At 36.0% G+C, this 14,067-nt stretch overlaps 1 protein-coding gene across 3 annotated transcripts in view; it reads right to left on the reverse strand.

The window, feature by feature from the left end:
- LOC140171865 (uncharacterized) overlaps positions 1–14,067 on the reverse strand; it is a 312,836-nt gene that overhangs the window by 186,310 nt on the left and 112,459 nt on the right. For 2 of the 3 annotated variants that reach the window (XM_072195200.1, XM_072195203.1), the window contains exon 3: positions 1,583–1,606. The exons of the other annotated variant lie outside the window; for it this stretch is intronic. In XM_072195200.1, the coding sequence (XP_072051301.1) occupies positions 1,583–1,606 (24 nt within the window). The remainder of the gene's footprint in view (positions 1–1,582; positions 1,607–14,067) is intronic. 3 annotated transcript variants of the gene reach the window in all.

Here is a 14,067-nt window from a genome sequence, read left to right on the forward strand (position 1 = left end):
ACTGTGCAACATTCATTCGGTACCTATGCATTGAACCATATCATGCTGATCACTCGCACCTGTAAAATTAGTATCTTTGAAAAGAGCGGTATTGCGTGCAATCTACAGGTGATGAGTGCAACCTGCTAGTAGTGCATAGTCAAAATTGTATTCATCTATTGCTATTGTAGTTAACCTGATTTGTTTTGTCACTTCGACAGCGAATTTTGAATGCCTGTAAATTCCCATTTGATTTAAGTGCCCAGGGTGCTAGTTAGGTCCAATATAGAACCTTTAAATGGCACATCTAATGTTAATCAAATTAACAACATTATACACATGTAATGATTGGTAAAAGTGAACAAATTTTATCTAACAAAACCCGACTTCTTTCACATAAATCTTTTCAATTTCAACTCTGCAATCATCGCACTGCCAAGAAGAATCATGCAAACTACACCACTTTATCTTCATCACTGTATTTTCTGTTATCTTGTTTTTCACAAATGTCATGAACCCTTCACATTCAGGATTATCCCTTTCACACATGTATCTAGGCCCGGTATCTAGGCACATTTGAAAAGCTTTTCATTATCTTACGATGCCATCATCTAGGACTCTTGCCATTTTACTCTGACCACATTTGCTGTATTAACTCGATTTGCAGCTTGGATTTATTGAAAAATACATGCATATTTCTTCCAGAATTTGGAAACAAAAAAATACAAGTTATTGTATAGGCCTACATGGTATAGTGACTCCAGATCACGTTTATCCTAAGAGGTACAATTTGTTCTTCTTTTTGATTGCAATTTATTGAGTTTAAACCCGGGGGAGGGGTGGTATTCAAGTGTGGTGTGGGTAGGGATGTATGGCTGAAATTTGAAAGTCGACCCATCCATATACCAATTTTCCAAGAAAATTGAACCATCGCTATGGGCGTCATTCCGGGGATGTGTCCCCCTCCTTTTGGCAAAATGACCCATATTTTGTTCTTTTCAGCCACCTTTTAACAATTTTGGTCAGTTGCCCCCCCCCCACATTTGCACTAATGACCATCGCTATATCAAAAGCCAACATTTTTGGCCATTTTTAATGCAAATTGTCAAAGTTTTCAAATACTTTTCCAAAATTTTGGGCAAATTTTGACAATTGCGACTACAGCTAGGCAAACTTGAAAAACTGGCTCATTCATTTACCCAAGATGGCCTAGAAAATGGCAATTGATATACGGTATACTAAATGACTGAAAATGGAACCCATCCATGTTTGAGGGTGAGAGGTAGAGAGCAGGTTGTAATTTAAGGCTCTCAGATATACACGAGGGAGGAGGCTACGCATCGTACTCCCCCATCACTGGAACCTAGGAACACTCAAACATTACAAAAGCGCATTAGATCAAATAAGTGATGTTTTAAAACCGCTGAAGGCGTGTGGGATGGCTGAGCGCAGTGAGCCATATTTTTACCATTTTTAGCATCTAACTACAAACATTGAACATTTCTGCTCTAAGACTGCTCTACTCTAGATTATCTGTTTATACACAAATTTGACAAAACACTACACAAACATAAACAAATTATAACATCACATTACAACATACCTGTAAGACTGTTGCCCTCCTGCCCTGTTAATGGCAAAAAATGACAGTAGAAAAAAATGAAATAAAATGGTCAAACATTAGAAGATACTAGTATGTAGAAATTGGATCTTAACCCTCCGAAAATGGACCTCTCTGTCTTTTTTGAACATTTTGACTATAAAAATTGAACCGTATGGGAATTTTTGGGGCATATTTTAACACACATTCACGAAAAAGTGGCCCTTTTAGTGGAGGTGCACTGGCTACAGGCATACCACTTCACTTACATTTCTTTCAGAAGCCAGAAGTTTTTTTTCCGGGAGGGGATAGGTGAACGAAGTGATTTTTTGGGGGGGGGTTCAAAATCAATATTTATTTATTTTCCACAAAATTGCTACAAATATTGTAAAAAAAAGAAATTTGGATTATATACGGAAGCACTATGACTGGGGGTATTTTCCCTATCCCCATCTTTAGTTGGAAATTCTCATCTTCCCATTGCATCATAATGAATCAGAAATAAAATTTTAATCAAAAGTATCTTTAATTCCCTTGCAACTATCTTGCAACACCTTTGTACAGATGATTTACCAGATCCCCTACGGATCATTTACCATGTACCCATGTGATATTATGTCAAAATTTAAAACTTGAGGAATTGACATAATATCTGGGTTGATGGATCATTGTGATGTTAACCTACACTATGAGCTATAATCATCTCATTTCAGTGGCACAGTTCCATGACCTCCCTTCACCATAAATAGCTCACAATTTGACCTCAAGTTATTAGGCATGAGTTTTTGTACATAACATACAAAAAAGTCATTCCATGCATGTAGAGGCTTAGGAGGGTAAGGAACTGTGCCTGGAATATGAGGATGTGTGATATTCTAATGCTACACATGGCTCCCTGATCTAAATCAATCTGGACCAGATTTTCCAGGATGAATCAACAAGGACATGCATTAACCCCTTGAGCACTACCTGCCCGTCTAACATTGCCTCTGATTGGCCAATTACGTGATATCTTCACTTTAATCACCAATCAGAATGGAGCTTTGCAAATAATTCACCCCAATTTTTTTGGGTGGTGAAATTATTTGCGCCTTGAGCGCCATTGATTTGGTGGAGATGTGCGCATTAGAAATTCACATTATTATTATTATTATTATTCTAACAATGTTGCTGATTGGTCAAATTGATAATGAAAACTTGTTTTTGACCAATAGGCAGGTAGTTCTCATAGGGTTAAGAATTATATTTTGATGGAGTGTGCTATCAAGCTTCAAACCACTACCCCATTTCTAATGTTCATTTTTACTTTAAAAACAGCTGATTTTGCTCTTTTAGGGTAACTTTTTTCATTTCATGTTATTAACATTATACCTGTTTGATCCAGATTTGGTAATCTACATTGATTCACATTTCAATGTATTGTGTAGACAGCCCCAAACCAGTGATAGAACATGATGGATGTGTGAACATCCAATACTCTAGCAACCTGGAGCCAGATAGTCCTATGGTTCACATTATTTTTGTACCCATTTCCCATTTTGCTGCTTATCCATGTTTGTACAGATTACAGAATCTTTCTTAAAAAAATAAAAATCAGATTTTTTACTTTTCTTGACTATTTTTTAAAAGTTTGAAAAAATGCATTTTGATTAGTTTGATGAGCTCGTAATCGGCGGGCCTTGTGACATCGCGGATTAATATCAATATACGTTATTTCGAGAATTGTCTTGTGACATCTCGCAAGAAGTATCATAAATTATTAATTAAAAGTCATATAATTTTGTCTACTTTCTTTAACCAGACTATCTCACTTTTAACGTGGGTCTACTTCTCGGCATGGAGGTAAAAGCCTAACAATTCCCGCCAATTACGAGCTGATCAAACTATAAGTTGAGTAGTTCAGTTTGTCTTTGCATTTTTGCCATTTATGGGAGACACATTTTTATGTTTTATGTTTCAATTTTTTGACTGTTTTTTTCTTCACTTTTTAATTATTGAATTAAAATTTACTCCTAAGACTTGTAAAATAGCTTACAATGTGTGCATTTACCTATGCTTTCATAATAATTCAATTTCACCCAGAATGTCACTTACAACATTCTCGCACTGACCTGACGACTGTAAAAATTTACCAGATTCAAAGTTATAAAATGCAACCATAAAAATTCTGATGCGAAAAAAAAAGTAACTTCACCTTTTTTAAACAAGATATTAGCAATATGACGCTTCAGCACTGCATCAAATTCCTAATGAAGAGAGTAATTCTATATGGGCAATTTCCTATTGAAGTCATTTTCAAAAATGTCAGATTTGGGACCTTTAATCACTGATACTTGAGCTTTGTATCTATAGGTACACAATTTCAAAGCACTATATTTGGAATATATGTGATGCAATCAAGCAAAATCAGTCGGAACTCAGAAATATTAAATTTTCAGTTTCTTACAGGATAGTACAAAGCATTTACAAAGCTGCATTTTCCAGAAAACCTCATTAAAATTGAACAACCAGTTCCAAAGATATGAGCAATTAAAGAGTTTCCAAAACAACAGAAAACAAAAGGAAATGTTATCTTTGTTTGGCTATTATCTCAAAATCAATATTTCCGAGTTCCGACTGATTTTGCTTGATCGCATCACATACTTTGTGATAAATAGCATTGTTGACCAAATGAAATTCTTTGACATTTTAATAAATGATTCAGAGTTCTTGCCTTTTTCCCACAAATGATAAGGATAATCTCTCGCATTTAATGCGCTAAATTGTTGTTTCATTTCCGTTTATATTAACATTGCAGTAGATAGTGTTTATGATAATTATCTAGTAAAAATTTAGATTTTTCACATAAACTAGTTTTAAGTGTTTAACATTGGAAGTTAGCAATGGTGTCAGAATTTTGCACCTTTGTTAGTATATTGCCATAGATATGTGCTAATATAGCCTGCTAGTAATCAAAAAGCTTTATATTAAAGACAAAATGAGACATTTTACACAAATCTCTACTTTAGTAGAGATATTATCTATTTGAATGGGTCTTCAGCTTTTTCAATATCGCTGTTTTCCTTGTTTTTTTGCCAATTTCCATTTCATAAATAATTTTAATGACTTTTCCTTCACTTTTAATGAATTTATACACAATTTTGTTTTTTACACTTCTGCTGGGATCACTAAATGGGCCTTGAAATGTCAGAATGGGCAATTAGCTATGATCAGAAGTTATTACAAAATGTTGTATGAGAACATCCAATTTCATATTCATATTTCACTGAGGATGTGTGCATGCATACTGTACTCTTTTATTTCTTAAAAACCTCTGACATTTACAGAACATGCTGCATCAACTTTAATATACTAGGATCTCAAAGATGACAATCTCTAGGACACAGTTCCTTAACCCCAATATGCTTCTACACTCAATGAATGACCTTTACACACACTAGGATCTCAAACATGACAATCTCTAGGACACAGTTCCTTAACCCCAATATGCTTCTACACTCAAAGAATGACCTTTACACACACTAGGATCTCAAACATGACAATCTCTAGGACACAGTTCCTTAACCCCAATATGCTTCTACACTCAAAGAATGGCCTTTACACACACTAGGATCTCAAACATGACAATCTCTAGGACACAGTTCCTTAACCCCAATATGCTTCTACACTCAAAGAATGACCTTTACACACACTAGGATCTCAAACATGACAATCTCTAGGACACAGTTCCTTAACCCCAATATGTTTCTACACTTTGGATGTGTTGGGTACAAACTCATGTTCCATAACATGAGGTCAAATTTGAGCATTGCTTGTTTGATGTGGTTCAATGAGCTATGCCATTGGGTATGATATCGGTATGGCTCATGATGAATTAATCCGAGTGAAAACAACTAATATTCATGATGGTATTGAAATTAAAAATAATGTCTTGTCCTATGAGAGCTGAAGCTACATCCGGCTTGTCACTGTATGCCAAGAAAGATGTAAGCATGAAATAGAAAAAAAAGCTGCCTTGAGAAAGTTTTTAACCACCCAACCATTGGGTGTCGATGAACTTGACTCAAAGCAGCTTTTCACATTCCTATGGAGCTTTTCATCGAATGAAAACGTACAGGCTTGAAAAAAAGCTGCCTTGTGAACATTTCAAAATCCTAACCATTGGATGTATGTACATGACTCTTTAGGCAGCTATCAAACCGAATGGAGTATAGAAAAGCTGATGGCAAGATTTATCATGCTCAATTAAATCACTTGGAAAAGATCAGGGGAGTTGAAGCAAGATTAAAAAGATTTGTGAAGAAAATAAAAATTGTTTCCAATATTTAGTTTCTAATCTTATGAATGCTAAGGTGTAGATAAAATACACATGATTTTATCTTGTGAATCTCGGGGACTGATTGACAATTACGCCTGGGAGATGAGGAATTTGCAATATTTTGAGGAACAAATTTTGTGTACCTTTCTCTAGCATTCACTCACATGTCCCCACCCCCTGAATTTCTCAAGTATCTTTTCATTAAGATTTGAGTGTTGCTCTTTTTTACCTGGAACATTTAGTGGTTCTCTTTTTTCTGGAGGAAGAAATTATGTTGCCCCCTGAATACCCCATTCCCCAACCCCTTGGCTCATATTTTTTTGGTCCTTCTCAATAATCTGAAATCAAGATTTCATCTTTATTGAAATCAATAATCGGCTATTCCAGTTGAAATCCATACACCCCCTATGAAAAACATGACCGCAATCTTTCACACAGGGAGTGAAGATATTGAATGGAGTACCTCATTCAGGTAACCCCCATTTTGAAAGTTACACTCCCTGTGTGGAAGATTAAGGTCATGTCTTCCATATGGGGTGTATTGATTTCAACAGGAACAGCCCAGTTAACATGCCCATAGCTAAGTAAAACCAATTTCAAGTTATGATACAAATTGGTAAAATGCAACACAATTGGTCTGATTGATTATTTCATAATTATCATCAATTTAAAATAACTTCTCTTTTTATATTACTTTGCGTACTCTGCTACCGGCAAAATGTATCGAGTATCAAAAGTTTCTTGTAAAACATAACCGTGTGCAATGTACATCCAATCTTGAGTCTATATGAACAACAGCCTATTCACATAATGGGCTATTCCATTTAAAATTCACACTACCCCTGTGGAAGATTTAGCTAAAGTCTTCCACAGAGGGAGTATCAATTTTGAATAGAATAGACAATTGGGTAACTTCCATTTGAAATACTCACTCCAGTTGTGGAAGATATAGGTAAAGCCATAATACAGGGGAGTATGGGTTTCAAAATGATTAACTGTAACCAATTACATTTGAAAACATACTCCCCACAGGGGTAGTGTGGATTTTAAATGGAATAGCCCAATGATTTCATCCCACACAATCCACACATCTTGATGATGACGATTATTGACTAATTAATTAAAACACTTATTCATTAGTTTAACCCTTACACCCCCGAATACTACAAAACACTACATGGTATATCCACTGCGAATACATGCATCCCATGTGATACGATGATGCAATCCAGTGCTGTACGGTGCGACCATTTTAGGCGCATTGGCGACTAGATTTTGCTGATGGCGACTAAATATTCAATCCCTGGCGCCAATGGCGACCAACTGCAGAAGCTTTTAATCGCCAAAAACAAAACATGTATGTAATGTAGCATTCAAGAGTACGAATGTATGCTATGAATATGCATTTATCATGATGTCTCAATGGGGACTTCCTGGAAAACATATAGGCCTACACTGTACATGCTGCATATGAAGTATGTAGCGTTCAATGGAAATGGGAATATGTAGATCAGAGTACAGCAGCTACATGTATGAACATTCAATGCATGTGGCTGTTCAGTTGGCACCTCAGATTTTTTACCTGGGAGCAAAATTTGGGCGCCTAAATTTATAAAGTTAGGAGCCATTGGCTCCTCAATCAGTTTTTGCACCGTACAGCACTGATGCAATCACCCAAAGTGATATATACATGTAGGCACAGTTTCGTTGGGAACACTGGTGCTAACCGGTCGCTGACATAGTGCTTGGCAAGTGATGAGGGGTCTTGGACGACAACTTCTTTGTTCATCTTCTCTATTTTAGTGACGATTCCTTCCATTGCCAAAAAGCACTTTGGGCGTGATGCACCACTTTCTAATTCTAGTAGAGGCACCACTATTCATGAGAGTGGAGCGCCTATAATGGGTGGGGTCCCCGGTGAGGTTTAAGGGGCAGCTTATGGATTTTAGACATTCTGACTGGCCCAGATACACTTTTTCAACTGATAGTGCAATAAACTGAGATTTCATTTTATTTCCTAACTCTGCATAGCCACTATGAATGATATTAATCCATCCCATATTCTTTACAAAAATGCAAAAATCATTGAGTGATTTTTTTGATGATTTTCTGATTTAGTGCATCAATGATAGTATCTTTAAATATCCATTTACTAGACCATATTAAATTCCAACTTCACACATTTAGCATAAAATTCAGATGGTAGTCATCATCACATTGCTCTTTAGTGTTTACTTTTGTGCATCTCTCATACGGAGCTCATCTCCTCTCCCTGAAAACGGATACTTTGATAGATAATTACCAACACCGATATTTGTCTTCACGATTTAGTTAATGTTTTCTTACGATTTGGCAATTCCAGTTGAAATCCATACACCCTTATGAAAGACATGACCTCAAACTCTCATACAGAGGGTGTAGATTTGAAATGGAATCACCCATTCAGTTAACCCCATTTGAAATTCACACTCCCTGTGTGGAAGATTAAGGTCCTGCTTTCCATAGGGGGTGTATGGATTTCAATTGTAATGGACCATTATTCTATACTTCACTTTAGATGGGTAACAGCTTTCTATCATATATATATAGAACAAATCTGCATGTCATATGTAGCCTACATACATGTAATTACACTACATGTACATCATATAGTCGCAACAAATTGCCGGAGTGAAGAAAAAAAAATGCCCCACCACAGACTGTATAGCACAGGATTTTTGCAAAGTTTTATTTTCATACATTTTCAGTGTGAATTTTGAAACTACAAATTTTAGGATCCTGAAATTTTGTTATTTGATCCATACACTAGGATCCACAACAAGCTCACCCATCAGTGCGCAGTTCTTTAACCCCAATACATTTGCACATTCATTGAATGACTTTTGAAAATTTTGGTACAAAAACTCATAATCTGCAACTGGAGGTCGAAATTTACACTATGATTGTTTAATCGAGGTCATTGAACAATGCAATTGGGATGAGGCCATCATGGTCCGTAGTGATATGGCAAATACGATGAGAGTGCAATGTGCACGGTATAAATCTGAATTGTATTGTAAACACTCATAAAATTGAGAAAAATTTGCACCGCAAAAATATCTTGATAATACTATACAGCAAAACCTGCATGCGCCCTCTGGATAATCTCCTAAACACCCTGTCGCCACAGTTATCACGTATATTTAGCACCCTGAGGATGCTGCACGATGTCCAGCAAGAGAAGTCACAGCAACACACACATCATGAGATTTTTGAAATCTTAAAGACTTGTTATGGTTAGCGAGAACTTCAGGATGCACTTTTAGGATATGAAAATACTAATTAGGGGCTGTGCAATAATTATGAACCCTGGTTGGAGGGTAAAATTGGGGGGGGGGGGAAGAAATCTTTGGCAAGCCGAGAGGGGAGGCAAGCAATTTTTGGCACACATTCATAGCCCTACCACAGGGCCGTTTTTTTAGACACTATATACTCCATGGCACCATCGTGAGAACTGAAAAACCCAGTGACAGCTCACACCCCAGGGTGAGCAGTCACTGGGTTTAGCAGTTCTCATGATTTTGCATTTTGACCAAACCCAATAAAGGCTGATGTGATTCCCCTTTTGCGACCTGAGCAACGAAACAAACAAAATGGCCCGAACTGATTGGCTGAAAAAACACGACCCAAACAAAGGTTGCTACACGAGAGGCCATCACAACAAAGTGATGATTTCACGAGACCTGACCTTTAACCCAAGGTCAACATTGGACGCTAGCATTTCTCTGCAGGGATAAATCGGATTCTTCATGATGGGCTCATTCAGAATCGTTATTATATTATAGTTTGTTGAAAAAAAGGAGCCCTGTGGTAGGGCTATATATACCCCTGTATGATGTCATATGCACACAGCTTGGATTTTGACTGGATTATCTTAACACTTGAGATATTGTGCTTGTGTGAACATGGTTATGGTCACTGGAGGATTTACATCCGGATTTGCATGTATACTTGCATACTTGAATTCAAGTTCATTTCTATCCATTGCATTCAATTGTTTCTTATACACTATGGACCACAAAAGCCTCATCCCAATTGCATAATTCAATAACCTCAATTACACAATCATAGAGCAAAATTTGACCTCAAGTTGCGGAGTATGAGTTTGTGTACCCAAATTTTCAAAGGTCATTCAATAAATGTACAAATGTATTGAGGTTAAAGAACTGTGCCCTGATAGATGAGCATGTTGTGGATCCTAGTGATATGCCTGATAGGAATGGATTTAATACTTAAGTTTCCTATCAATACTTAAATAAATTAATGAAAGTTATTATTTTTGGATATCCATTACTTTTCTTTGTGAAAATTTGATTAAAATTGTCTGCTAACAAAAAGTGATGCTGAATATCTCACCATTTATTTGAATAGTCATTAATAATTCATAGTTAATATTGGACCTACTAGTGGTTTGGTTATATTTTGATAATGAATTGATACCGATGATGATATTAAATTCATATCTTTTTACAAGGCTCATCATTTCAGTATTGGGTCAAACACAATACTGCCGCTGTCCAATCAAAGTAATTATTAACTACAGTACTGCACTTAGACCTTGGTAAGATATCACTAGGATCCACAACATGCTCATCTATCAGGGGCACAGTTCTTCAACTCCAATACATTCGCACATTCATTGAATGACCTTTGAAAATTTGGGTACAAAAATTCATACTCTGCAACTTGAGGTCAAATTTTGCACTATGATTGTTTAAATGAGGTTTTGAAACACATACTCCCCCTGTATCATGGCTTTACCTGTATTTTCCACAAATGGAGTGAGTATTTCAAATGGAAGTTAAATTGTCTATTCTAGTCGTAAACTTATACTCCCTCTGTGGAAGACTTTTGTCAAATCTTTCACAGGAGTTGTGTGGATTTCAAATGGAATTGTCCATTTTATAAGCAAAATCTAATCCATTATAAAATCCTAAGCAAAAGCATAATTTAAGCATTGATAATATAAGCATAACCATAATCTAAGCATAATCCAAGTCATAATGCTAAGCACAATCTTAAGCATAATCCTAAGCAATATCTAATTCAGTTTTATCCAGTTGAAATTGAATTTCCAACATAATCCAAGTATTTAAATTAAACTGGAATATCCCAATGCACTACCTTGCTATTTCCCCTGCAATCACTGCCAACAGGTAGAATTATTCCAAGTATTAATATCACTTGCATTTTTAACCTAAATTTTTGATTCGATATCATGACTTGAATACTCAACTTCTCCATTCTAAAAACATGCGTGGGATGAAGAGACACTAAAACAGCCTCAACTACAACTGTGTAGTTCAGTAACCTCCATTCACCAATCATAGTTCAAAAGTTGACCTCAAGTTGCGAAGTATGAGTTTTTGTACCCAATACATCCAAAGGTCATTTTATGAGTGCAAGCACATTAGAGTTAAAGAACTGTGTGTCCTGGTAGATGAGGTTGTTACAAATCCTAGTGAGAGGGGGTAAATTGGAAGATAGATGAGTGAATGCCAAAATGAGGACACATATTTATTATAAAATGGGGGGATTATTTCGGAATGAAAGCAAGTTTATCGTATTCCCAAGGATTAAAGTGCAATTTAGAATATTCTTTCCTTGTAGTACACTTGTGAGATTATTGTTTTTTGCTTTTTATGATAAACCCACTAAATTGCAAAGAAAGAAACACACCAAGCAGGGAAAAGAAAGACCCCTAGGAGTATATTAGTTGATGTTCGCATCCTTTCAACTCAAAGAAATATGGGGATTTGCATCCAAACAAAGGCTCACCGCTCATGACACGATTTACGCAGCACATTTTGAATGAAACTACGAGAAAGTCTGAAGTAAGAGCATTTGCAGGCAATTTTGGTTCAATTTTTTCGAAGTACTAGTACCTTTTATAAGTTTTTCTATTATTGTTTTGATTATTTTTCGATAGCAACTTCCTGAAAATTATGTTTTCAAGCTTCCAGGTCAATTCTAAAATGTACCTTTATATCGATGACTGAGAACAAAAACTAATAAAGTGGTAAATATGCACCTTACCTGATGTAGCTATTATTTCCTTACGCAAAAAAACCCACCTATTTAAAGGCATGCATGCATGCAGACTTTTCAAGTAAAGCCGGTCGGTCAGGAATTTTTGTCTGGAGGCTAAAATGACCCTAAATATTACTGAAAGCTTGAAAAATCAGGAAATATTTATGATTTTTTGTAAACATATTTTTGTCACAAATTTTCAAACAAAACAATCAATTTCGGCTGAAAAATGGCTCATTTTAAAAATAAAATCTCGGTTTGGTGCGTAAAACATGGGCTTTGTTGCATCGCCTGATGGAGACATATATTTCTTGTATTCAAGCCATGATATAAAATCACATTAGTGTACAAACATAGCCATAGGCACAATGATACACGTATCTCCAACCCCTCCTGGTATACCAGTGATGTCTTGACATACATACATATAATCAGAGTTGTCAAGAATATCTAGCATAAAAACATAGCTAGAAGCCAGAGGTTGTTTAAATGTAAGCCCAGAATACATTGCAGCCACTGACAGCATGTTTGAGAAACACATGGTTATTTTCAGAAAACATCACGCTGGGCTCCTGCTGTGCATGGTCAAGGTTGTTATACAACAAGATAAGCAATGTGTCTGCATGCATGCATGTGCAAGAAAACTTTGCTGTTTCCACCTTCTTTTCCCAAGCATTTAAAATATCTAAAATTGTTTTAAAAACACACGACTTTTTAACTTTCTTGGTAGCAATGTATCAACAAACATTACCTGTACCCAATTATCAATTCAAAACATAAAAGTCGTGATGAATATTCCATCAAAACTACCGGTTCTTATTTTGCACATAAATTTGAATGTGAAATGGTGTTGAAATGGCTCCTTTATTACATTGCACCTAATATCATACTGCATGCTGGGATTACATTGAATCAACCTCTGGCTAGAAGCAGGAGATTTCACATATTATGGGTTTAGATTAGCACCAATCTGGATTTGTATGCAAGTGGGTCAATGATTTTTCATGTGTTTGTATGCATACATATATACAAGTCTCAAATAGTGCAATTATGCCTCAATCTGGCCAAAATGTTTGAGATTTCCCCCAAATTTTGAGGAAAATTGTAAAAACTAAGACAATTTGGGTTCAAACCGTTCAATTCAGCCGAATATTTTGACTTCTGGTATATCAATGGGTCCGAATTTCTAGAAAAATTGGTATATTGATGGGTCCACTTTCAAATTCTCAGCAGTACACCCCTACCAAAACCAAACTTGAGTACCCCCCCCCTCCACCCCAGACTCCACTGAGAATAAAAACATCAAAGCTTCGTAGAGGTCCTCTTTGAAGGGCTACTGTCTGATTTCAAAATGCAATGTTGCAAATTTACATGAGAAGTGGAGAGTAAACATGGAACTGCTGATGTTTGCATAGTTGGTATTGAACCTTGTGATTATGCATGTTTCAATGCGTCCATAAATTATATTATTTTCCCTTTCAGTCTTGCCCTTAGCGTTATGTCCGCCACATATTTCTATGTTTCAGTACATCAGCGTAAGAGAGCAATTCAACCGTCATATATTTACATCCTGTGTTTTTTTTATTTATATTCCTGAAAAACTATATTTTACATTTTCAATGAGAACTACAACAAGGATCGTGGTCAAATTGTTCATATTGTGTTTTGTGCCTCACATCCAGCTGAGGCCTGTACCAAAATAATCTGATTCCCAAGCTTTTACTGAAATTGTAGTCATAGTTTTGATATTAGAAGTAAACATGGTAAAAATGTGTTTCACAATTACAGAACAGTACATGTATGTGTGGCAACCATAATGGGGGAATGAGGCTATCACTTTTCATTCATAAAATCTAAATGCAACCTATTTCAGGCCTAAACTTTTACTAGGATTATGAGAAATATATGAGCTTTCTTCTGATGTCAAAATCTATATTTTGATAGGATATTGGGTGTGAGGTTATCGATCTGGGGTCCATTTCACTAAACTTTACGAAGCTTTGTAAGTCTAGAAATCATTTGTAACTTACGACAAGTCGTAACTTTCATTTCACTAAACTTACTTACGAACGGTACCCTTCGTAACCCTTCGTAAGTAATA

Source organism: Amphiura filiformis, chromosome 15, assembly GCF_039555335.1.
Source record: "Amphiura filiformis chromosome 15, Afil_fr2py, whole genome shotgun sequence".
Taxonomy (NCBI): Eukaryota; Metazoa; Echinodermata; class Ophiuroidea; order Amphilepidida; family Amphiuridae; genus Amphiura; species Amphiura filiformis.